This window comes from Gopherus evgoodei, chromosome 15 (assembly GCF_007399415.2).
Source record: "Gopherus evgoodei ecotype Sinaloan lineage chromosome 15, rGopEvg1_v1.p, whole genome shotgun sequence".
In the NCBI taxonomy this organism is placed as follows: Eukaryota; Metazoa; Chordata; order Testudines; family Testudinidae; genus Gopherus; species Gopherus evgoodei.
In genome coordinates, this window is record NC_044336.1 from 23,023,859 (window position 1) to 23,050,170 (window position 26,312).

The 26,312-nt window shown below is 43.2% G+C and overlaps 1 protein-coding gene across 3 annotated transcripts in view; it reads left to right on the top strand.

Moving 5' to 3' along the window:
- Window positions 1-273: 273 nt before the first annotated feature.
- Window positions 274-26,312, top strand: part of AXIN2 (axin 2) — a 28,607-nt gene continuing 2,568 nt past the window's right edge. Inside the window, exons 1-10 of one of the 3 annotated variants that reach the window (XM_030534660.1) lie at window positions 274-330; window positions 2,249-3,205; window positions 9,478-9,618; window positions 16,686-16,788; window positions 18,900-19,040; window positions 19,335-19,822; window positions 20,031-20,213; window positions 20,509-20,739; window positions 21,486-21,581; window positions 22,853-23,020. In XM_030534660.1, the coding sequence (XP_030390520.1) occupies window positions 2,382-3,205; window positions 9,478-9,618; window positions 16,686-16,788; window positions 18,900-19,040; window positions 19,335-19,822; window positions 20,031-20,213; window positions 20,509-20,739; window positions 21,486-21,581; window positions 22,853-23,020 (2,375 nt within the window). In that variant the 5' untranslated portion in view covers window positions 274-330; window positions 2,249-2,381. Of the gene's footprint in view, window positions 331-775; window positions 1,091-1,426; window positions 1,500-2,248; window positions 3,206-9,477; window positions 9,619-16,685; window positions 16,789-18,899; window positions 19,041-19,334; window positions 19,823-20,030; window positions 20,214-20,508; window positions 20,740-21,485; window positions 21,582-22,852; window positions 23,021-26,312 lie in introns of those variants that run through there. The other 2 variants (XM_030534658.1, XM_030534661.1) reach the window with 2 other exon arrangements.

Below are 26,312 nucleotides of genomic sequence, written 5' to 3' on the forward strand. Positions count from 1 at the left end.
CTGAGTTGAAAGAAGGGGGGTGGGGGGTCAGGAGAAGCAGGGAGGGATCAGCTCTTTTGTATTTTTTTAAAGGGGGGGGTTGGTAGGAGAGGATCACCCTGAACTCTTTAGCTTTTCCCATACGTTCCGTGCAGCCGCTTTCTGCCAATGCTCTCAGATGCTATTGCAAAGCCAGAGAGGAGGAGGAAGAAGAAAATATAGGGGGGGCGGGGGGGCAACCGGGGCAACATCGAGGATACTTTTGGTGGGAAAGGGCCGGGGGGCGGGAGGGGGGTTGTTTTAAGGAGGAACGGAGCGGCGGCGGTGCTGAGAGAACTACTGGGATCCATGGTGAGTTGCAAAAGAATGTATGTGTGATCCGAGCGCTCCCCCCCCCCGCGCTTTTCTCCCTCTCCGGGTCGCTTTGATGTGCTCTTCGCTGGGGCTTTGAAGTTTTAAGGAAAGCTATTTATGTGCTAGCTATGAGCAAGCAGGGCTGGGCTGATACTGGAGTGGGGTTTTATTTTATTTTTGAATTATGGTGCAAAAATCCCAGATCTTGGTGCCTTTTTTCTTTTCTGCAAGAGGGGAAGCTTTTATTTTATGGGCATGGTGGGGAACGAGAGGCAGACATAGCAGGATGCATTTTTGTTAAAGGTGGATGTGGTGAGAATGAGATTTCTCTCCTCTCCCCTGTCCCCCTCCCCCTCCTTACCCCTCCCACACCCCTCAGCACCCCCTGTGAACTCCAAAGAGGCGCTGCACGCTTAGTTAGGGGTCAGTTGTTGCACAGGACTCGGAGGAAGCAAGTAGCTTAGGACTCTCTCTCTCTAAGATCTCTTTCCAACCTCTCATTTCTCTGCCCGTCGCCATTTCTGGAGCAGGTTTTTTTTATTATTATTTGGCAGGATTGTCCTTTGAGGGCTTGGCGCCTCCTGGATTGTTTCTTCCCTTCTGTAGTTTTTATTTTTGGAGGGTCTCTCTTTTTGTCTTTTCTTTTTTGTTTGCAGGAGGGGTGGTTGGGTGTATTTATTTTTGCTCTAAGGTGGGGAGCAGGGGGCTGAGCTTGGAGGAGATGAGAGCCCAGGCACGGGATGCCTGCAGCAATCAGGTACATTATAGACAAGGGGAGGCACTTTCTCTTTTCTTTTTCTACAAACGGGACTCGATATTGCAAGACTGATGATAATAGGGGTGACATATTGAACTGCTTGTTTATGTGTGTGTGAATTTCTGCTTGGGTTTGTGCAGCAAAGAAAAAAGCCAGGGACTCAGTTCACGCTTTCTGATTAGTTTGAGAGCCTTTCACATGCTTATTAAACCAGCTTTTTATTGGATGGAAGCAGGTTTTATTAAAACTGTAGAGAAGCTTTTAAAAATCATTCTGCACCGTAGCGCGTTTACTTTTTTTATCTTTTTTTTAAAACCTGTGGCAAGATTGTTAGTTTTTACCTACTAATGATGGAAACTTGTTCTAATAAAAAAAAGTCACTAGTGAATCAACCTTTGGAGGCAAATGGGTTGGTGATTTTTTTTCTTCTCTCTTTCAAACTTTTAACAAGTGCATGTGCTTAACTTAACCAAATCCATGAGAGTTTTTTTTATTTGGAAGGTTGTAGTTCTGAAATGAGTCAAACTTTTAAAAATGAAACATTGTAGCGATCCCCCCCCCCAAAAAAGTCTTTCTGAACGTGCCGTTCCAAAACAGCATTCAGCATTGTGCTAGAAGGGCTTCTGGTGATCATAATCTCAATTTTTAAGGAGTGAGAGGAGAGGGGGGTAAAATGGAAACCAGATGCCGAGAAAGGCACGTCTTGTTCCCTGCCTTGAATTATCTACAAAAAAAGAGGCAAATTTGGGGGTGGGGGGGTGCGTGCGCAAAACTGTTTTACTCTGCAAACAGCCGGACAGAGCCAAGTTTGTGTGTCTGATGCTATCATTGAGAGGGGAGAAAGTTTACCTGTATTTTTGTAAAGAGGCGTGTGTCTCCACTGGAGACGGGTTTGGTGGGTTGTGATTACATATGCAGTGTAAGTGAAGGGTTAATTCTTTTTCTTTCCAACCCCCCACACCCCCCCAAGTTAAAAGTGCGCCGAGAGTTCAGAAAAGCATATCTGATACTTTTGATTAACACTGCAGATAGCTGAGTTGCTTTTTTTTTTTTTTTTGAATGTGAAGAGTTGAAAAGCCTGTTTACTTTTTGTCTTTGATGTTGGGTGGATCTGGTTTTGATTAGATCAATACTCTTTTCTTTTCTTTGTTTTTCTAGAGAGGAGGCTCAGAGGATCTCCTGCTGACTTGAGAGAGGCGCGCGCACACATATACACACACACACACAGAGGCAGATTGCTGAGGAATTTAAGGGGGGGCGGAAAAACCCTACCAGAAGAACTCGTGGAGCCATGAGCAGCGCTGTGTTGCTGACTCACCTTCCAGACCCCAGCAGCAGCTTCAGGGAAGACGCCCCCCGCCCACCTGTGCCAGGCGAGGAAGGAGAGACACCATGCCAACAGCCTGCAAGCTCGTTTGTCATGAAAAGCCAAAGCTTCAAGGCCATGTCAATTTCTTCCAACCCAAGGAGGAATGAGGATGGTCTTGGAGAGCCAGAAGGCAGTGCATCTCCAGACTCCCCTCTGGCAAGATGGACCAAATCCCTGCATTCCTTATTGGGGGATCAAGATGGTGCCTGTCTCTTTCGGACCTTCCTGGAAAGAGAGAAATGTGTGGATACCTTAGACTTCTGGTTTGCCTGCAATGGCTTCAGGCAGATGGACCTTAAGGATACCAAAACTTTAAGAGTAGCCAAAGCTATATACAAAAGGTACATTGAAAACAACAGCATTGTCTCCAAGCAGCTCAAGCCTGCCACTAAGACCTATATAAGAGATAGTATCAAGAAGCAGCAGATCGATTCTATAATGTTTGATCAGGCACAGACTGAAATTCAGACTGTGATGGAGGAAAATGCTTACCAGATGTTTTTAACTTCTGATATATACCTCGAATATGTAAGGAGTGGGGGAGAGAATCCTGCTTATATTAACAGCAATGGACTGGGGACCTTAAAAGTTGTCTGTGGCTATCTCCCAACCTTGAATGAAGAAGAAGAATGGAGCTGTGTGGACTTTAAAAACAAAATCTTGCCTTCTGTAGTTGGGCTATCCAGCAAGACTTTGAGGGTTACAGCAAATGTCAGAGCTACAGAAACGGCTGAGAATGGATACAGGTAAGAAAACTCTATGGAGGAATTGCCTTTTGTTTTGATTTTAATGACTTTGATTATTCTTTAAAAGGTTTGAGAAGTGGGTGTTTGGTGTTAGATGGTTTTAAAACAGAAAGCTAGCAACATAACCCCCCCCCCGTTAAAAAATGGTCCAGAAATCCTATTAGTTAAGCATGCCATTGGTAGATTCAACACAGATGCTTATCTCAGACTTAAATATTCAGGGGTTTATTTTGTTTTTTTGTTGCTCTTTTCTGAACAGAAGAAACACTGTATTGTGCTGTTAAAGCTTACTGGCCAAAAACTTCATAGCAACTTTGAAACATATTGCGTGTAACGGTAAAGAGCATCTGTATAGGCAGATGAAAAATGAAACATTAGTTCACCAACTTCACCACTAACGGTGCTTAAATTGGTTGGCTACATGGAATGCAGTTGTGTAATAACAGAGCAGGAAATGTATGCACTTACTACGTAGTAAAATACATGTAAAGTTTGTGTATGTAATACAAAATCTTTCTCTCATATCACATTCATTATTGGTATCATGTCAAAGCCATTCCAGCTGGCTTTGAGTCAGTGTATACAAGAGGATAAGATCTTAGCATCATGTATTTAGGGTTATAGTAGGTCTGGTATTCTCTTATTGGCAGTGTGCTTGAAGTTAAACTTATTAAAAGCTGGATCTATGTCTTAATGCCAAGTTCAGAGTGTGTAGTGTCTGTTATGCAATACCAGAGGCAAAGTCTTCATTATGCACTTAGGCAGAGAGATTTCTGTGATACTTGAGCCCTTCATTTTGCTGTATGCTTTGTTGAAAAGGTGGAGTGAGGGGGCAAGTAGTCGCTTACAGAATGACCATGATCATATTCCAAATGAGTAAAATTGTCTTCTGAAAACTTATTTTCCCTCCCCAGCCCTTTGCCCCTTCTCCCACCAGCCTTTCCATTAATGTGAATTGTTGAATAAAGATCTGGGGCAAAGTGATCTGTTTTCAGTTGTGTGCTAGCACAGATGCAAGGAGTTTGTTTTTCAGTGTGGTGAGTGTTTGACATCTGGTTTACAGGAATTTTGAGAGCAGTTTCTGTGATTCATGGACATCAAAGGGCTTCAGGCTTCTATTTCAGTTGTATTCTGCCTCTTAGAGGAGGGTGATTGTAGTGCATCTCTCTGCTCCTTTCCTGCCCTTCAGATTGGGCTGTGGTGATCAAAGTGGATCCAGGGACTGTGGGGTTAATTCTTCTCTTACACCTGTGTAAATTTGTTAGTCTCTAAGGTGCCACAAGTACTCCTGTTCTTTTTGTAAATTTGGAGTGACTCCTCTGACATCTATGGAGTTACTCTCCATCTTACATCAGTTTCACTGAGAGCAGTATTTGGCCCCTTTGTCTCTTCTTGAGACCAGCTTTTTAAGTGAAGAGGGAAGGGGGGTTGTAATGCTCTTCCATTCAAGGGAGTTTGCCAGTCTGAGGGCCTAACTGGCAGGCAATTTGTGGGGATTTACAAGTGCTGTGAGCCTGACCCTCTTGCATGAGTGTCCTAACTCAACAGTCTACTGTTCTCCAGTACTAAATAGTGATGAATTGTGATGTTCTGTTATCTTTTGGTCGTCTTTGGAATTCAGTGCCCAGTTGGGCATGGATTTTACATTCTACCAGTTGCTTCTGGCTCAAGAGAACTTTTTCACAACCATGACTATCGTTGCCTTCCTGGCCAGGAGTATTGATGGCCATCATGCCCTGAGATTGCAGTTCTTTCAAGTGAAGCATATATATATATATATATATATATATATATATAATTTGCTACTTAGATGTCAGATCTGCCCCCAGGAGGTCAGGTGGTGCTATCTGCTTTGATCACCTTCTCTTGCATTTTCAATAGCTTTTTGAATCAAGATCTCTGGACTCCATGGAGAATACAGAGAGGGAGGTCAAGTTGAGATCCTTCCCAATCCAAAGGCTAGTAAACCGGTTTCCCTCTCCAAGTTATCCTTGTTCAAAGGTGTGTGCGCCCGCCCGCCAGCTGGTAGCTAAGGGGTGCATGGATGAGTTGTGTATCACTACTCACTGCATTTAGGATTGGAACTGGAGCTTGATAAAGAAGAGACTTCACTGAATGCTGGCCAAACCACACCTCCATCCTGTGTGTACGATTCAAAGCACTACACTGGTTAACTGCCTACATCTGCCACTAGCTCCTAATAAATTTCAATTTAAGTATAAATAATATAGGATTAGAATCTGGAGGGGGAAAAAAGGGAATTTGGTGCATATTAAGTATTGGTTCTATATGTGGGCTCCTGATGTATAATAAATACTTTGAGCTTGTTTCAATTTCCCCCTCCCCCGAAACAATTCTTTTTTTAAAGTATTGGATGTATGTCTAATGGTTTTTGTGAGACTACCACCCTCAAACCATTGAGTTTGTGCTGGACCCAGGAATGTAAAATGGAATCTGACCATTATTTATATTTGGTTCTGAATATATCATGCATATGTTTTATGTACATGGAACTTTAGAGTGCTGCTTTTATAATATATTTTTATTCAATCCAAGGTGGACTCATCTGCCTCCCATTATGTTCTCTGTTCTAACATCACTGACACTGGCCTTGCTTTAAATAAGTTGGGGCTAGCAGATGGCCCTCTGCTGGCTCAAAGTGCTTCCTGTCCTTTGAAAGAACTCGCTGATGGGGCTCATTTTGTGTGAAGTTATTGGAACCAAGTTTGGCTTCAATTATCAAAGTAAATGATGCCTTTGTAAAGCTATGCTTGAAGCAGTGCTCCACGGTTAGAGCATGGAGGCTGTGATTAACATCGTTTTGCTAATACATAGATTTTTACGTTCCCCTGTCATGCAGTGATGTTTGTGTCTCAGTGAAATATTTAGTAAGCTTCAGCATGGCCTTGAAAAAACACTGCTTGAGGATTTATTTCTCAGTGTGTAAGTCCTTTGGTTTAAACTGCTAGGTTGCTTTTTATTTCAGAGAGCCATAGGTTGACTGTGTGTGCACTCACCAAAAATCAGGGGTGCTGGAACAGTGTCTATAGTGGGGGTGCTGAGAGTCATTAAACCAAACTGCCTGTATATGATGGAAACCACTGCAATCCAGGGTGTGCTGCAGCACCCCTAGTTCCAGCACCCATGCCAAAAATGCTCCTGAAAACAGGGGATCCAGAAAAGAGCTCCATAAATTCTAGCTGCATTGTAATCCCTCTGATTTTTACCCATTACCTAACATAATGTATAGAGAGCTACATGCTGTGTGTCATCTCATCAAGATAAGAGATAAGAATAGCCTGAGAAACATCAGTCATTCTCCTTGATGCTCCAGAACAACTGCTACCTGACAGCTGAAAACTCTTTGCATATTGAGTTTGAAGATTTTTGTGTATGTGCAGAATCTGCATCAGAGAATTCCACTTTCCATAGGAATTTAAAATCCTTGAAGGCAATGTGATGCATGTGGGTGCAATTACTGTAGTGTGGTCAAGTTTTTAAAAAGTTAATTGTAAAAAAAACAGCCTTAATCAGTTTTGTTGAAGTATGTGGGAATTTCTATATGGGGCTACTCTGAATCTTTTTCTGCCTTTTTTTAATAAGATGATTAAAGACAAAGTAAAAGTATGTGTGTTTTTTAAGTTAATCAAGTTCTGAGAGATGACATTCTTACTGAACCACTGTGCAAGTTATAATGATCTCTGTGGGGGGAGGAGGGGTTGGTTTTGGAGTACAGTACTCATCAATGAGTTAAACTTTATTCACATAGGGTAGATTAAAAGCTGAATTTAGAGAGATGAAGAGGGTATTTTATACACACTGAACCATCTTTCTAGTAAGTGATTAGATAACACTACTGTTGTTTTTTTAATAGGGTTGCGGCATAAACTATCAAATGATTAATTGCTTCTGTATTAGCATGATTAAATAGCAACACTGAACATGAAATAAAAGGACGGGACTTAAGACTCACTTAAAAGCAGGATTGCTTCAGTACATATGGTGAACATCTTGAAACCAAATACTTTACAATAATAAGCCTAATGGGTCTGGGTTTTGTAGAAGCAAGACATTAAACAGTTTCCAGTAGAGTGATTAAAAAGTAGAGGCTTCAGCCTTTCTGTGAGCTACAAAAAACTAGCAGTGGCCTGAAGAATGTCACTGGAACCTTACAAGCTGACTTGTATCAGCAAGAGGGTTGTATTATTTTAAAAGGACACTTTTTTTGGTGGTAGGGTAACTTGGCTTTCATCAGCATGTGGAATTAATTTATCTTTTAAGACTTGACTTCTTTCCTGTGGCATTCCATACTATCCTCTCTTTTTTTTTTTTTTCACTTAAAAAAAGTCTTGGATCTTCCCATTGAACTGATTTAGCATGCTTTGGAACAGAATGTAATCCCAGCTGTGCTTAAATACCTGACTCTGTGCAACAAGGCCTCCTGCAAAGCTCAAGCCTGAAACTGGGGCCCGGAACTGCAGTCATGCTGTTTGCAGTAGGGCTCTCATACCAAAGAGGCCCATCTTCCCTCCCTCAGCCTTTGCAAAGGCTCATGGTTTCCCCCTTGCTAGTGAAACAGAGGAATGCACCACAGCAGGAGAGTGGTTTGTGAGAGAACTGAATTAAGACCACTGAAGAGGTCGAAAGTGGGTAACTGGGGCAAATGAAACAAAGGAACTAGAGATACTAGCAGGAGGAGAAGTGCCGCTTTCCATTAAGGCAGCTGTGCTGCTCACTTAAATCAAGCTGGCCTCATCCAATCCCCGAAGGGTTGGGGTGGGGAGTGAGGAGTTTGAAAGAACATTTAAAAACCTGCAGAGCATGCTGTTCTGTTCCTGAGGCCCCAAGTGCTGTGTAAGTGACCCTAATTATTAAAATCAGCAGACCTTATCAGATAATGAGGTTCTGCTTTGATACACAAACTCAAAAGCTTAACAGCCAAGACCTGCATTTATATATAAACAAGTATGCCTCTGAAAACCCCTTGGCACAGACCACTTACCACAGATTGAAAGATTTGTAAATGAATTTACACTCTTAAAACTTGGAATCATTTTGACTTAAACATTGTCCAGTGGTTAGGTGGTCAGGGCACCTGGGGTAGGTCAGACTTTTTGATTTCTCCATTCTTGGATACCCAACCTGAGACACCTAAGGCTGTTTTTTTTTTTCATCCCTCCCCTAAGGTGCATTGATCTTAATTGGTACTGAGCACACACAACTCCTAGGCACCTCGAGGTGTCACTAAAAGTTAAAGTACTCTTGAAAACTGGCTTTGTAGTTTCCCTCTTTGTAAAGGGAGCACCAGGGCACTCACCTTTGTAAAAGCAGTTAGAGATCATATTGTTAAGCTGGCTTGTATAAATGCTTATTATTTATTATAATTCTAAAGCTTGTCTGATGTCAGTGGTTGCAGTCAGTTATCTATGGTGCCTGAAAGGAAAGGTGGTAACATTTTCAAAAGCACCTAAATCCTATTTTCAGAAGAGACTTGGGTATTAGCTCAAGTCCTAATGACTTTCTGTGCTCTAAGGGCCAGATTTTTAAAGGTATTTAAGTGCTTCTGAGATTTTCAGAAGCATTCTTTTGAAAATCCCAGTAGGTGCCTAACTATATCTCTAGGCATCTCAATACCGTTAAAAATCAGGCCTCAATTCACTTTTGAAAATGGGATGTTGGGTATGCCTACACAGCAATAAAAGACCTGCAGCATGGCTGAGGCTGGCCTGGGTCAGTTGATTCGGGCTTGTGGGGCTTCGGAGCTAAAAATTGCAGTGTAGACTTGCAGCATGGAGCTCAGGCCCTGAAAATCTACAAGGGGGTTGGTGTCTCGGAGCTCGGGCTACAGCCCAAGCCTGAAAATCTACTCTGTTATTTTTATCCCTACAGCCAAAGCCCCTGAGACTTAGTGCTGAGGCTTTTTACTGCAGTATAGACATATCCTTAGAGTCCCAATTCCCTTAGGTGCATTTTAAAATCTTATCCAGAGTGCTCAGCCACCAGCTGATGATGGGGTTTATGTAGAGAATGGTTGGAGACTGTGTAGTTCTGGGTCCATCTTAACTCTGTGTGTTCGCTGTCAAGATAAACTTCTTGTGGACTGTGAGAACAGAAGCATTCTGAGTGTCTATTGGATATAAAACAGCGGATGGATAGGTTTTTAAAGAAATTCATTGTGTCTTACGTACACATCTACCATGAGTATGACACTAACCTTCTGTACTTTTTTTCAGATGTAAAAATAATGCAACCACTATTTTGCTTGTCCCTAGGTCATTCAAGAGGAACGATCCTATTAACCCATACCATGTGAATTCGGGCTATGTTTTTGCCCCAGGAACTAGCGCAAATGATAGCGAAATATCTAGTGATGCCCTGACTGATGATTCCATGTCAATGACGGACAGTAGTGTGTAAGTATTCCACTTTAGCAAAGTCCTTTGGAATTTACCTCTTGAAAACTACCTGTGCTGATGTACCACAATGACTTGCCAGCATAACTGTTCTATCATTTTAATACGGCTTCCGTTTTTTCCATTGGATGAAATCACTACAGGCATCTTAAGCCATCCAGAAGTATTGCTGATCGCTCTGCTATTTACTCATGTCTCAGATATTGGCTGCAGTAACCATGGTGGGTGGGTCTTCCTTTTTTCCTTTTGCCACTTTGCAACAATTCTCATTTTAATCCTCAACTGAGCAAATGTGTGTTCTCCCATAGGCTGAAAGAATAAAATAGAAACACTGCTACTAACACATGGAATATATTTATAGTTCATCACACCTTTTTATTTGAAGGCCACGCCTCCAATAGTATTTGATTTGTCATTTTAAAAAAAACAACACACAACTTTCTACAGGAATTGCTTTCTGTAATAGTCAGAATCAACACTAACAGGGTTACTGACCGACCTGAAGGCTACTGCACATTATGATCTTTCAGAGAATTATTTGAATGGAGCTTTATGGATTAAAATGTCAAGAGTCTTAAGAGCCTGTAGAGGAAAGAAAGGATGGTCCTGTGGTTGAAGACCAAGCTTGAGAATCATCAGATTTGGGCTCTGCCATGACTGGCTGTATAACCTTGGACAAGTTGCTTAACTTCTAAAATGGGGATAATGACACTTTTCCTTCCACATGGGGGTATACTGAGACTTAATTCATTAATATGTGTAAAGCTCTTTGAGATCCTTTGATGAAAGGAATTATAATTAAGTGCAGGTCACGCCACCAAAATGAACCAAGTCCTCTGGAAAAGTGTTTGTTAAATAAAGTAGTGTGTTCAAGGCCTTAATCTCATAAATGCAACTCCTTCAGTGTCTCTGTTGGATGTGTATAGTGAATATGTTTCCCCACCAAAGATCTGCTTGCTGGCTTTTTAAAGTCACCAGTCTGCTGCCTGATGATGCACGCACACTTTAATGGAAAACAGAGCAAGTTTTTTACAAAAATCCTAGATGCACAAACAGATGCGGGGTTTTTTGTATTTTTTTTTTTTAATGCACATGTGTGTTTTGAACTGATGATATGGAAAAAATAGCTTGTTGTCCCACCGGATTCTCTTATTGACAATATTGGCATTAAATAAAAGAGCTGAATCATAGGGTGACTTCTTTATTTTGTCTTACTGGCCCTAGTTGTGTGTGATCATGTGTCAACAGAGCATTCATTGGGTTAGTCATTTCTGGCCCAGTATAGGGTCACTTGGGATTCACAGGGCTAGGATTATACCCTCTCTTCACAGCAATGCCAATTGTGGGCCTTATACAGATGAGAGCACTGAGCAAGAAATAAAATGCATGGTGGATGAAAGGCTTAACTGAATCGCTTTCAGCCTATTGTTAGTCTAGGGGAGCTTAGAGGGGATAAGAGGGTAGCAGGCTGCTTTGAAATTTACTTGAACAAGTGAATAGGAGCTCCCCATAAAGCAGTGCATGAAAGGAGCCTGGCTGTTTTTCCCTGCCATAACAATAGCCAGTGCAGACTGTGAGGAGCTTGGGGAAGCTTGGCTCTGATTAAACTGCTGGGAGCTTCAAGGTTTTTTTGGGGGTGGGGGGCAGAGGAGAATGACAGAAGAGGGGCATGTGTGGATTTTAATAGAGTGCAGGGTTACATGGTGTTAAGAGCCAAACCTAGAAAGTAATAGTTCCTGCTACAAACTGCACCAGTCCCTGAATCTTTGAAAGTGCAGGACTCCCTCTAACCATACTTACTCAGTGGGGGTGGGAATGGCCTGACTACTGGAAGTGATGGGATGAGTGTGTGTGTGTGTGTGTGTGTGTGTGTGTGTGTGTGTGTGTGTGTGTGTGAGGTATTTAATTTTTCTCTCTAGTGTGTGTGCACGTGCATGTGCATGTGGGGCGGCAGAACATCTAAACTTACATCAGGCCTTAGCTATGGTAATTTTGTAAGTAAAACTGCCTCTACAGAAATGTCAGCAGCTATTGCCAATATTGTAATGCAACATGCATAAAATGTCTGGGATTAGTTTTCTTCTCTGCCTTGGATTATATAGAAAATGGACTTTGCTAGAGATTCTGAAGTCTTTCTAAAAAGTTCTGCTGCGTGGATTCCCACCGTTGTTGCAAGCTGTGTTGTGGTGTTTTTCTTGCTGCAAGTGTGCAGTTCTCCCTCTTTCACACAAGGCTTTTACTATTAAACCAGTGTAAATGCAAATCAGCTCCTAGTGGAGTTACTCCCTGTTTATGCCGATGTAAACTGAAGAGCGGAATTTGTCCCATAAAGCCTATGTCAGTCATACCAGTAAAGTGAGGCATGAATTTTATAAAAAAAATCTTCTATTGAATTGCAGCTATAGGTAAAATTGCCAAACAATACACACCCTGTGGTTTTTTTTAAGTTTAGTTTTGTGTGTTTTAAATGTCAAGTATAAATTTAATTTTATAATAGCCACAAAGCATCATGCAAATTTCCCTTGCTTGATTGGGGGAGGGGAAAGAGGAAAGGGGATTTTTTTTTATTTGCTTATATCTTATTTATGGATTTACTTTGGACACAGGGGAATGCTGCTGAGCGAACTTCAAATATTACCTTATCTTACAAACCAGGCTTTTGATGTTGGCAAGATCAGAGGCTTGTTTCAGAACCGTTGCCAAATGAAGATGGGAGTGAATGCATATGCGCATGAGTCTGATATTTCAAAGCAGCAGTAAAACTACATTCAGGTTAGGTCAGGCACATCTGAGTCAAAAGGCTAAGATAATTGGCTCAGTTTAAATGGCAGCTGACTGGAAAGAAGATTTCAAACTAGTGTTTCCCCCAGAAAGAGATTGGCTTAGCACCAGGCTGGGTAGCTGAAATGTTTATAATTAAACTATGCTATTTAGTGCCTAAACTCTGTAGCTCTTCAGCCCACAGCTTTTAGTAGCCAAGAAATTTGAGTGCAAATGTTTACTGCTGGAGAAAGAGAAGAAGGTTATATTGAAATGACCTATTTGAGGAACTCCTGTTTTTAAAAACAAAACACAACACCCCCTCCTCGCTCCAAATAGTAATCCTGTGCTATGCACTATAACATCTGGCAAAGCATAACCCTTTAAAATAAAAGGCATTTTCTGGTTGTCACGGTGGCCTATACACGTTTCAGCTTCAAATTTTTCTGTAATATCTTTTTCTTATTGCACCCAAGCTGGCTGTAAACCCCCAACTCCAGCTGCACGTCTTGCCTGTAATAAGTGATTGGCCATTCTTGTTTCCCCCTTAAACCCGGCATCATTCCCTGTTCCACATAAAATGAAGAAGGCCTACATTTAAAAAGCAGACATCAAACCAACGACAACATTGTCTCTTCCTTCTTTAGAAGCCCGGACTCTCCCAAGGCTACTAAGTAACCTTCCCATCTCGGTGAAATGTCTTTGCTTTTTTAAAACCTGTATCTTGTACCTTGTTACAAGCTGTATGAGCAAGGAGCTGATCCTGACTTGTGTAACTGCATTGAAGAGAGAATCGGGCCCCCTTCTCCCTAGCCCATGTTGGTGTCATCTTTTCCGTACCTTTTCTGGAGTTATCCATGGCCTATACATCCCACGCCCCACCTCTTTGTTGTCTTTCACCTGCAGCTATCTCATTGCGGCTCTGAATGAGCCTGACCATGGCTGGAGAGGTGTTCATATGCTTGTTTCCAAGCCAGTGTTGGAAGTTGTCTGGCAGCTGCCTGGGCTGCTCTGAAAGAACAATGCTTGGAAAATCCTGGCTGCTTATTGACTGAAAATGGTGCTGGCTGAAAATTCTTACATGACACAAAAGGGGTTAACTTTAAATCAACCCAAACCAGGCATATCTAAGTGCAGATGGAAATTCTGTCCTACAGTCACCTATTGTGGCTGATAGGTGAGAGATGCTTTTTTTCTATGAGGGAAATTATCCCAGTTTGGTAGGAGCTACATCCCTGTGGGAAGAGCAGCAACTCTGTAAATTGCAGCTTGCTTTCCATCACATCCTCTCATTACTGCCCCCATGGATGGAGCTGGAGGTCTGGCCTCTAAAGCCTGTAGTCCCCAAAGCTGGAGCACCGAGTGTTTTGGAGGGATCCATCAGACGTGAAAGGGACTGGCAGCAGAGCTGTCCTAGCCCTTGCCACAGAATGCTGTGGCCCAGATAAGCAGGACTGGGGTGAGCTGTTCAGTTTGTCTATTTCTGCTGATTTTGGAGGGGAGCAATGCTATAGACGGTGGTTTGGTTCCCTCCCTTGGCTATCTCCTCTGTCATTGGAGCCCTAAACTCATGTGCTTCAAGCAGCAATGTTGCAGGGCAGGTGTCTCTTCTACCTCACCCCACCTCCCCTCCATCTATTCTGTTGCATTTGGGTTAGTGTTTGTGCAGGCTTCTGTGTGTGTTTATGTACAGTACTAACCTAGGCAGGTGGATACTTGACATGCTGCTTAAGGTGGAATTTCTGTCAAATAATACTAAGGCAGACAGCTTACCTTGGTGGAAAAGATGCAGGGGGTCTTTAATTCCTCTGTATGCAAAGTTTCCTTTAAAACACCTTCAACTTGGTAACCCTCAAAGAACAAAATCCCTCTCCTCCAATCCACATGATGAGCATTGACCTCCTTCCTCCTCTGCCCCAACAACTGCTGCTCAACCTCACTACAACCCAACCCATACTCATGTGTTGTTATGAGGGGCAGGGCCTCCAAGCCAAGTTCAATAGATATTTTCATACTTTTATTGTCCCTTCTTTCATCATGATCATAAATGTTTAGTGCTTGCGATAATGACTGATAACCCCGGTTGTGGTACGGAACAGTGCAGACAGATGCTGTGCGTGATTCTCCAGAGTGTGTTCCCATATGGGGCTCTGTGCCTGAGCTACTGCTCTTCTGCAGAGACCTACCTGAGACAGAACTGAAGGCAGATTTTCATTAGGAACTGAACTGAGCACCCTAAACTCACTTTGCTTGTGACATAACCAGTGTCTCCAGTGATTGTCCACCCTGTTAAATCATTGCCCCAAACATCTCTTCTCTTGACTAATGCTCTGTTCTGTCTGGATTTTCCAAAGTTTCAAACAATAAACTGGTCTGATCTTTTTCTTCAGTCTTTGCTACTCCATATCACTTGTGAATTAGTTGCTTCGTAATGGAAATTTAGAAAGCACTAGGCCAAGACTTTCACAGATGACTAGGGGTTGTGCACCTCAACGTTTGGGTACTCAACTCAAGAAACTATAATGGGGCCTACTTTCTACCATGTCCCCCCTACCCCCATCCCCATGGGGGTGGATGCTTGGCACTTTCTGAAAATGTGGCCCCTTCAAATTGTCTCAGGCTGGGCACCCAAACATTGAAGCATGCACCTGCACACGAAAAGAATCACTGGTCATTTTTTGGAAAAATCTTGGCCTTAGTCCTTTCACTGTTGTGAGAGTGGGAAGTGCCATGCTACCATAATGGTGGTGGATCTTAAAATGGGGTTTGTGTGAGAGAGGGAGAAATGTGAGGGTTGTGTGTTGTGTTTTGTTTTGTTTTGTTTTTGTTTGGGTGGTGGGGGGAGATGATACAGAAAGAGAGAAGTGCATAATAGCATTCCTGAGTGCAGGTCTTTTCACTGGCTGTGAGTGGAGTTTATATTCTACCCTTCTATAGGTCGTTACATCCAAGGACTTCAGAGCACTCTACAAATATTAATACTCGGGTGTTACCTCCCTATCCAACATGGTGCTGTATTATCTCTTATGGATTTGAGGGGGTGGAGAGACTGGCGCACAAAGACTATGGTTGTGCCTCAAATTTATGGGAAATCTGAGACTAGAACTTAACAATTAGTAGTCATGCTTTTCAAACGCTGGACTATCCCTGCTCAAAGTTCATTTATTCATGGAGAATAAGTCCATCAATGGGCTATTAGCCAGGATTCAAAATTATGCTCTGAAGTGTCCCTAAACTCTCTTTCCCAAAAGCTGGGAATGGGCGACACGGGATGGATCACTTGATTACTTGTTCTGTTCATTCCCCCGGAAGCACCTGGTGTTGGCCACTGTCAAAGGACAGGATACTGGGCTAGATGGACTTTGGTCTGATCCAGTATGGCTGTTCTTATATTCTTAATACTAATGTGGGTAAATCTTTGCATGGCTAGATGACAGCATACCTCATTGCTAGAGAAAAATTACTACTTCTGCTGTCTTGATGGCAATTTTCATAGCTCTTCTCACTTGGGCTGGGGATTTTTTTGTTTTGTTTCATTGCTTTATCTCAATGGGCTGACGTAGCCAAGAAGAAGAATGATGTCCAATAGCTTTAAGGGCCTGTGTTCTGTTGCTGCGCCTTGTAGTGACTTGACTTGGTTGTGCCTGACAACCTCAAAGGCAGAAAAGGCATCTTGGGTCCCACCTGGGGGGGGAGGGGGAAGGGGAGCCCTTTGTGACCAATACTTTTTTTATCCTTTCTTATCTGCATAGTGTTGGCAATCTATGAAGTGCTTTAGACCTAGCAGCCCCCCCTACAGTCATTGGTGACATGCAGAACAAGTGTACGGAGTATGCATGTGTGGTGTGAAACCTATTACTGGAAGGCCCCAGTCCAGTAAGCTGTTGTGTACAGGCAGAGCCCTGTTGAAGTCAGTGGGACTCAGCAGGGATCTGTCCACATTCAGATGCCTAGATGAAGGGAGCCAGATCTTGCTCTGCTGCTCATGCTCAGCTATTGAACATCCAGGCCTATTGACTTAAGCTTGATTTCTGTTTTCAGAGGCATTAAACATCAGTAGACTTTACTGACTTTCAGTTGGAGTCTTCAGTGCTCAGGACTTCTGAAAATCAGGCCCCTCAGTCTGTTTAGATTATTTCAAAGAACATGGAGGGGGCTTGCTGGGAACAGTAAAATGATTAGATAATTTTGAATTGTCTTCTGTTTTGGAAAGTACTTGCAATGGTTCATTGATTTACCGCATAATAAGTTGAAATAAATAGGCCTAGGATATCCTGGTTGACACTGACTTGTCTTTCCATTTGCAGAGATGGAATCCCTCCTTATAGACTTGGGAGCAAGAAGCAGCTCCAGAGGGAAATGCATCGTAGCGTTAAGGCCAATGGTCAAGTTTCTCTACCTCATTTTCCGGTAAGTCTGATGCAGAGTCCTCTGAAAAATGTCTGGAGAGAAGGCCCTCTAATAATGCTAGACATGGCAACACCTGGAAGAGACTGGGCGAAATCATTGCAGGTTTACAGAGAAAGGAGGAAAATGGCTTCCTTCTCATCGGCTTGTTGCATCCGTTTGTCTTTGAATACAGAGATAGACAGCTTCAAGAAGAGAAGCTAATAGATGGGTCAGCTCTTCAGCTGGAGTCAATAGAGCTACAGAAACCCAGAGGACCCAGCTTATTATTCTTACTGCCATTGACCTGAGGTCTTTGAGCTTATTCTGTAAACATATAAACCCCAAACATCAGCTTAAGACCCTCCTGAAAAATTTGCTTGCATAGGGTTGCTTTGGTCACTGGTTAGGTTCTGTGTAAGGTTTTTTGCCTTTCTCTGGATCGTTGAGTAGAGCTCACCTTCTAGGTTCAAGGTGGGAGCACCCCATCTGGTTGATTGTATAGACATGAACATGGCTGCATGGGTCCTTCCTGTCTAAATCTAACCCCCCACCCCCACCCCTACTTTCACACCTTCTGTGCTCTGATGAGGGTTGGGTTTTGCTTTTCCTGTACTCCCCCAAGACTTGAAGGATTTACTAGCTTCCCAAAGAGAGAGATTGGTAGCCAGTATGTGCCTTCTAACAATAATAATAGAACAACTTTATCTGCCTTGGCTTTGAGGAAATCCAGTTCTTCTAGTTGTGTTGCTACTGAAAACCAACTCATTGACTTGTGGATTCAGTGCAGACTTCAGGAAGGTGCTGCTGGTTCTTGCAGTGAATAAACTGTTTCCACAGACAAGTAGAAACATAACTTGTCTTGAGATTAATATTCCAAAATTCCTCTTTCTTCTTTCTTAAGCAGCAAGACATTTTAGATACTGTTTCGGGGGGGGGGGGGATATATGCTGGATTGAATAGGGATTTTATTTTTTGGAAGGGAGGGTGTTCTTCACCCCCTTCTATAAAGAAAGTTCTGTAGCCTGAGCTTGTAAATTAGATTATTTTGTCCCAGGGCGTGCAAATCGACTTTCTCTGTAAGGCAGTGCTTTGATCAGGGACTGAATAGAGCTGGCTTGTGTAAGAGTGACAATTTCCAGCAGAGTGGCCTTTTTCTACCCTCACATCATTTCTGGAGCTAAGTGGTTGTCGGAGAGAGGCCCTGCCTCATCTGGTGGGTAGTATGTGAAAGAGTTGGCAGTTCAGCTTTCTGCTTCAAAAAAAAGGGGGGGGGGGTGCAGAGGGAAACTAGGGGTGAGGGTGAAGAGTGGGGTGTGTTTGGGGGGAGAAGATGACAGGAAGGAGGAGGTAGAACTCTGGTGGGTGGTTTCTCTTTCTTTTCTCCCATGTTTGCTGCTTTTGGCAGAAATTCTCGTTTGCCTTTTTATATTCTGCACTTGATTTGGAGATGTTCCCTTTTTCCCTTGATAGATCTGCTTGAGGCAGCCAAGCTCAGCAGTGTACCACTACTAGCCTGCAGCAGCTTTCTTCATTTTCTGTACAAAGAGATTGAGGGAGGGAGGGAGGGTGATCTAGGACACTGTTGAGACAACACTACCTCAAAGGTGCCCAGTGTGTAGCCAGGAAATAAATTACCAGCACTTCTCTGATCTGCAACTGTTTGACTTTTTTTTTTTTCCTCCCTTTTTCTCCCCCATCTTCTTTTTTTTTTTTTTAATTTCCAACTCCTTTCTGTTTATACTCACTTTATTCCTTCAGTTAAAGGCTCTCCCTCCCACCTCAGAGGGTTTTTTTTTTTTTTTGATGTTTGACAACAGTCTTTGAAGATTTTCTACTTCAGAGTAGCTACTGATGGGCTGGTTGTACTACAGAGAGAACAAGTGGGGTTCCTCGGAGTGCGACCAACTGCTCCTGCCGAAGGCAAACGCTAGTGGGAAGGATGTCACTCCATGAGGCCACAGCACTAGCTCATAAAAATCCAGAGCAGGCGATGCCTACTTGCGGTAGTCTCTTCATCCAAACATGGAGACACAACAAGCATAGTGGGGCTAGAAATGCTGCTCCAGCTAAGTTTCTGCAGCTTGCACTGCCTGCTTAACATGACTTGTCCCTTTTGTCCCTGCTCTGTGTAGAGAACCCACCGTCTTCCCAAGGAAATGACCCCTGTGGAACCAGCTACCTTTGCTGCTGAACTGATATCCCGGTTGGAAAAGCTGAAGCAAGAGCAAGAAATGATGGATAGTCTGGAGGAGAGGCTACAGCAAATCAAAGAGGTAGGAGGATTAACCCCTCTGGCACCGGTGCAGTGCTTGAAGCCTGCTGATCTGACATCTTTCTTGGGGGTGGGAGGGAGTGGCATAGCCTGTCTGCACTTAGTGTAAGGGAAGACGGCTTTCCTTTGTAAGTGGTGTGTTGCATGCTTTAATGATCTGTCCTGTGTGTCCACTGTCCCAGCAGCAATGCAAGCTTTGCTTTCCCTGCTAGCCTAGTGGGAAGAGCCCCTGTTCCAGTGCAGCTGGTGCCCTGTGCTTTTTTTAATTAATTCTTACTAATGTTGCACCTTCAAGGAAGAAGAGAAGGAGGGATCAGAGCTACCTGCAAACACGCAGACCAATCGGGAGGCAGCAACCACTCAGCATCAGCAGCACCCACTCAGTCTCCTGCCATCCGGCAGCTACGAGGAGGACCCGCAGGCGATCCTGGATGACCATCTATCGCGTGTGCTGAAGACTCCCGGCTGCCAGTCACCTGGCATGGGACGGCACAGCCCCCGCTCCCACTCCCCGGACCGCCTCCCAGGGGGCAAGCCACAACCAAGCATGGTATCACCAGCTGCCTGCACCCTCATCAGTAAGGGATTTATCACCAAGCAGACCACCAAGCACGTCCACCACCACTACATCCACCACCACACCATCCCCAAGACTAAAGAGCAGATAGAAGCCGAGGCAGCACAGCGGGTCCAGTGCTTCTGTCCTGGGGGCAGCGACTCCAACTGCTATTCAAAATGCAAGAGCCACTCAAAAGGGACGGAGCTTCTGCTGGAGCAGTTTGGGTAAGTTACAGGAGTTTCTCAATAGGAGCTACTTGCCCTTTTAAAATGTATTTTTCAGCAAGAGGCAGGTGGGATTGACTTAGAAAACCAGGTGGAATTAGCCCCTTAAAAACAGATCCATTGGGAAGTGTGGTCATGACATGAGCTCAGAATATTAACGGTGCCTGCTGGGGGCGGGGAATCCTGTCCCCTGGTGTCTCATCCTTAGCAAAACCGGCACGCTGACGAAGAGGAACAGCAAAGGAACGGATGGCGTCGCCCTGCCGGCTGGGGAAGCAGGGCTATCCGCAGTGCCCGGGCTCCAGCTACCTGGGGGCGAGGCGGATCGGTCACAGAACGTCTGGCAGTGGATGCTGGAGAGCGAGAGACAAAATAAGCACAAGCCTCATAGGTAAATATACAGCTGTCTACAGCAATATCGCTCCCGGTAAATATTTATATATTACATAGGCTGTCTATTTTTACAATCACTAAAAACAAATGAGACTCTTTGCTCCTCCGGTTTAATATAAAAGCCATTCTGCAGAACCAGAAAAACCACAAAAATGTCATGTTTTTGGCAGTAAACCCTTTTCATGTTATGACAGACTTTGGGGAGGGAGTGAGCAGAATAGGAGCTGCTATTAAAGTCATATTTTCCAGCTTTTATAAGCCGGTTCCTTTCCTCTTCTCTTCCCGCCCCCCAGCACACAGAGCACAAAGAAGGCCTACAATTTGGAGTCCACCAAAGGGATCCCTGGTGAGCGCCCGGCCCGCCACCACCTGTGGGGGAACAACAATCACCCACGCGGGGCACAGCCTGCCCACCCATTCGTCCAGGATCCCACCATGCCCCCGCTGACCCCACCCAACACCCTCGCCCAGCTGGAGGAAGCCTGCCGCAGGCTAGCGGAAGTGTCCAAGCCTCCGAAACAAAGGTAACTACAAGGGGGGTGGGGGGAGTGAAACGTTTTTTGCAGCCCTGAGTGCCTCATTTTATTAGTTCCCGCTGATAGGCAGACGCCCCCTGCTGGGAATGGGTGTGAATCGCCAATATGGCTTTCTTTAGGAGGAGCCTTATTTCAGGCTGCTTGTTTCCTTCTTCCCTCAGGCTCCCCGCCATCTCCCAAGGGGCATTACTGGCTGGCAGGCAGGTGAACTTAGCAAGCTAACAATAGACATCCAGGTAGCTAGAAATTTTATGTGATGTGCATGTAGTCTTCCTTCCACTGTTAGGAAGAGGTCCAGATTTGTAATGGGAGGCATTGCCACAAAATGTAACTTAAGCCCCAAAGGTGAATTGTTTTTGTTTTGTTTTCCCCCAGTCCTCAATAGTTTGACTTCCATATTCTGCCTCTCACTATCAGAATGGATAGCATTCCAGAGAATCAGAGAATACCAGGGTTGGAAGGGACCTCAAGAGGTCATGTAGTCCCACCTCCTGCTCAAAGCAGGACCAATCCCCATTTGTTGTCTAGAACTAACTCAGCTACAGACCAAGTATTGAATTAGGTGGTTTATTGTGCATTTGGATGTGGAAGGGTAAATTAGTCCATAGCATTCTTAATCCTTCCTTTTGACTGTGTTTTGATGCATAGAGGGAACTTAATGGCCTACAGAAGACTTCAATTAAGAAGATGTATTTTAATTTAATTTTGCTTGTTTGTTTATCCCCCAACTTCAGATGTTCAACCTCAAATCAGCAGAGGGATCGAAACCACTCATCTTCTGTTCAGGGGGGAAATGCCCCTTTTTGCAATGCAAGTCTAACTACAGAAGAGTATGTACATATATACATTACGTGTATTTCCATGACTTTTAACTATACTTGCATTAAATGGATGGCACTTTGAAAATAGAAGATATTTTTATATCTGAAGTTTAGTCTTTCAAACATACTTTTGTTCTCTCTTAAAAAAAATTTATTTTTTTTTTCAGATCTTGTTCCTGGTTCTTTTTAACTTGCATTCCTGTAAAGTGGACAAAGATTGGATTAGTCTAATTACAGGATGGTTCTTTTAACAAGAAATCCTGCTACAGAGAGGTCTAAAATGGCCTAAATAATTAAAGTTTTCTTTTTTTACCCTCTTCATCTTAAGCAATGAGCAATGTTTGAAGTCCAGACTAAGCCACCTGACTAGAGTCTTTCATTTTTAATTGGTTGACCTTAAATCCACCAGCTGTCTTTGCTAGGAGCTTTTTTTTCTGAAGCTACTCTACAAAGACTTAGAACAAATTAGGAAGACTACATTACTGTGGACTAACACTTTGTGACCTTTTGACATGCCAAGTATACATTGCCTCAGAAGTAGTTCTGGATTTAGCTACATGGCATTCACTGCACTGTTGCTATTTTGTTATGTAGTAATTTTTTTTTATTCTTTAAGAAGTGTTCCTCATTTCAAGTATCAAGGTCCACTTTATTTTTGCCTGGTTGTTCACGGCTACAGTAATGCTACCTGTGCATTCGAGACAAGTAATCTTAGTGCTCTGAGCAGATTTTGAATGGCAGGCTTTGAAATTCCAGCGACACCCATTAATGGGTGTATACCTGGAGTGCAACACTAAACTGTTATTCTCTGCCATATAGTTTGCATGAATGAAAATGGTGCGAGTTATCTTTGTGACCTTTGAAGGCCAGACATGCAGTAGTCAATCTGGCTTAATGGGAATGTGTTTAGCGTAATGGTTAGAGCCCTAACCACTGGGAGTTACTGTTTGATCCTCAGCAGACCATGTGATCTCTGTCCCTCATCCATAAAATGGCAACATTTCCCTATTGCACAGGTGTGCTCTGAGGAATAGTTCATGAATGTGCCCCAGCTGCTTAGAGATCCTCTTATTATTTGTATTAGCATAGCACCTAGAAGCGGGCCAGGACCCTGTTGTGTTAAGTGCTATATAAACATGGCACATACATTTGCTTTCATTGCATCGGGCTTTCAAATTGAACCCGGCATCAGTCTGGTTGCCATTGGCTATAGTAGAAATATTGGATTTCAGTGAAGTCTTTGTTTCCAAATGAGAAACATGCTTTGTTTTTTGTTGCAGTCACAAAGAACCAAAGAAACTCCCAGTGGTTCATGCCTCCCAGTCCAGCGAGTTGGTTGTCACTTATTTTTTCTGTGGAGAAGAAATACCCTATAGGAGGATGTTAAAGGCCCAGAGCCTGACACTTGGGCACTTTAAAGAGCAGCTGAGCAAAAAGGGAAATTATAGGTAAGACTCTCGTGGTTTCTTTCGTCTGCTGAGACTATGAACCAAAATAACCAGCAAATATGTTTCTGCAAACACGCCCACAAGTAAAAACTTACAGCACCTTTTTCGGGAGGTTGGCTGCACTGGCTCACTGAACTCTCTTCTGTCCTTTTTCTACTCCCCCACCAAAGCCAGGGTGGCTTAGAGAGGCAGGCATGGGTGCTATGTTGCTAAACTTGGCCTTGTCTCGTGGGTCAGTCAGCTTGGTTGATGTCTCCCCTGATGTCTATCCCCCAAGAATTGCATAAGGGAACGCTGACTGGCCAAGGGCAGCTATTGTCTACATGCTGACTCCCACAAAGAGGAAAGATGCTCTTGTGGTTATGGGATTGGGCTGGGACTCTGAGAGATCTAGGTTCAGTTCCCTCTATCTCTGACTTCCTGCCACACCTTGAGTGTAATCTATCGGTGACTCCATTCCCCATCTGTAAAATGGAGATAATGGCACTTCTCAGCTTCACAGGGGCGTAAATGTTTGTGAGGCACTTGGCCTCCTTTGGCAGAGCCTCCATATTTTTGTTTTCAACCTAGTTGAGTTCCTGCAGATGCTCTTGCCTGTTTCTAAACTCCTTTCAGCTAGAAATACCAAGCCTTGGAGGATGAATTCCACTGAATGACACTTAAAAAACAAACAAACCCCTATCTTCCCGCTCCTCCTTATAGCCACCCATATGGATATCAGGAATTCTAATGGTTTAAGATTGTGCCTTTGTCTGGTATCTGAAGCCGGTTTCCCCTGTTTGCTGCCTTCTTGTATCGTTCATTCCAATTACAGTGGCTTGTCCTCAGTTATTTTTACTGTATTAGCCAAATGGATCTGATCAGTAATGAACTGACCGTGTCCTATTGGTCGGCGAGGCTCTTTCATCTGTACAAAAGAAACAGCCAGGTTTAAGTATTTTTAAATTTTGTTTTGAATTCAGCACTCCTCCCAGGTGCCAGAGGGTGTCCTCTGGAGACAGAAGTCACAGAAATGTCAAAATAGTACAACTTTCCCCAGGTGGCCCCACCAGTGAATCTTCACTGGCTTTGAAAGGTCCACTATGGCTTTCTATTTTATGTGGATGCTTGTCCAGTGGGGACTGGGGTTTGAGACACCCATATTCCCTGCCCCTCCCAACTGCCTTCAGTTGGCAACAGCTTGTAATTGCTACTAACCTGAGCTGGATCTGAACTGGCAACCAAGCAGTGCAAAGGATCTCTCTCCTATTGCCCCATTCTCTCAACAGTCATTTTAGTGCTTCCAGAACATCTCATTCGGTTTCCTATGAAATTCTTTCTTGTGATGCTAGGGTGCTTGAATAGGATATTAAAACTTCTGTGGCCTTAAAGCCCCTGCAGGTGCAATTATTTGTGCCTTGTCAGACTGTAATTACTTTAGAAAATGTTTTTAAGTGACTGACAAGGATGAAACAATGTTTTGCTTAGATCTCTCCCCTTTACACCTGGGTAAAGACAATACAGAAATTTATAAAAGGAACTTGGGTACGTGCCCAGTATTTTATCTTGCAGAGACACAAGGTGAAACTAATTACACAAATGTGTGTACCTCCAGGGAATCATTTTGATCTAAGCTTTGACTTTTGGCTGGACTTTGAGTGAAACTGCAGGTGACCTTCAGGGAAGAGGGCCGTGCTACCCAGAGTAGAGTGAGTGTGTGTCTGTCTGTGCTGGGGAGGCAGTAACTAGACTGCTTTGGTCACATCTGGCATTGATTTCTTTTTAAGGCACACTTAATAAGCATGTCTTTGAAGCTTTTGCCTTTCATTTAATGCACAAAGACGTGCATAAATGGTCGACTCTCAAAATTCTTTATTGATTGAATCAGTTTGCAACATCGGTATCTAAAAGCTCTATTATTGCTCCCTTTCCAGTGCTAAAGTCATGTGTCCGACTATGCAGTGGGATATTCACCCAGCACATTGTGTTTCAGTCTTTTTCTTAAATAAATAAAATAATTTTTTTAATGCTGATGGTGTACACACACGCGCGCGCGCACACACACACACACACACACTCTGGGTGGTGTCGGGTAATCTTAACATGGCAGCAGTTCAAAACAGAACAGCAACACCAGGCCTGCTAGATTCTATTGGTGCCAGATGTCAGGGGGGAAAAAAAAAAAGCAAAGCTTGCCACATAAAACATATTTGAATGGAAAGCCCATTTCTGTGAGCAAATAAGTGCAGAGCGACTTGTTTGAAGATGATGTGAGGGAGGATATTGCTTTGCTTCTCTCTCTTCCCCTTCTCTCTCTCTGTGTGAAATAAGGTTGTAATTATGTAAAAGGTCATAGCATGTTTTCTTAAATAAAGATGCAATGTTCAAACAAAAAAAATTTTTTTTGTAAACACCAGCAAAGTTTGTTTGTGGGAAGTTATTGGGAAAGCAGGCTGCTCCCTGAAAGAGGGTGGGGATGGGAAAAGCGGGGAGAAAATCCTTAAAACTCATTCACATTTTTGTTTGTTTTTGTTTTGGGCTTACTGGTTCATGGAATTACAGCTCTGACCTGCACCATTAAAGTCAGTGGGAGCTTTGCCATTGACTTTAGTGAGTGTAGGTTCAAACTCTATATGAAGAACTTAAATAAGAGCTATTTTCATGACCGAACCATTAAAAATACGATGCTGTACATCAGTCCAACTGGGAATGACTTTAAAAAAATAAAACTTAATTTAGCTTGCCTTAAAAAATACATTAAAAACTTCTTGTTACTGGGTCTTTAGTTTTCAAATATTTATTTTTATAGCAAACTCATTAAAACTGCTAAAGCCCAATCCATGTTTGTAATAAAGTGAAAAATCCAAGTTAAATTTTGGGGGCTCCTCCTATAAAAGTTATGACCTTTAACCCTCCAACACCTTGTTAGAAAATGACAGACCAGGGCATTTTTTTTTTTAATCTTATCTGATGAGGATTTTCTTTTGCTGGTGATCAGATCACAAAGTGCTTTCTAAAGAGCGCGAGAGAGCAGGGCAGATCGGAGGTGGTGTGTGGTAGCAGACGGGCAGGCTCCTTAAATGCTAACCTTCTGAATGGAAGCCCTTCATTTGTGCATATGCAATTAAGCAGCCTTAGAAGGAAGAATGCTAGAAAAGGGATAAAAGGAACCTTTAATCAAGAAGCTGAACGGTCTAATTCGGGATAATAGAGGGGTCCTTACTGTTTGACACAAGAGGGGTGGGGGCGCTTTTTGTCTGGGCGAGCATTGGCTTCATGATCTAATGACCCAGAGCAAAAGAGAAGGAATGCA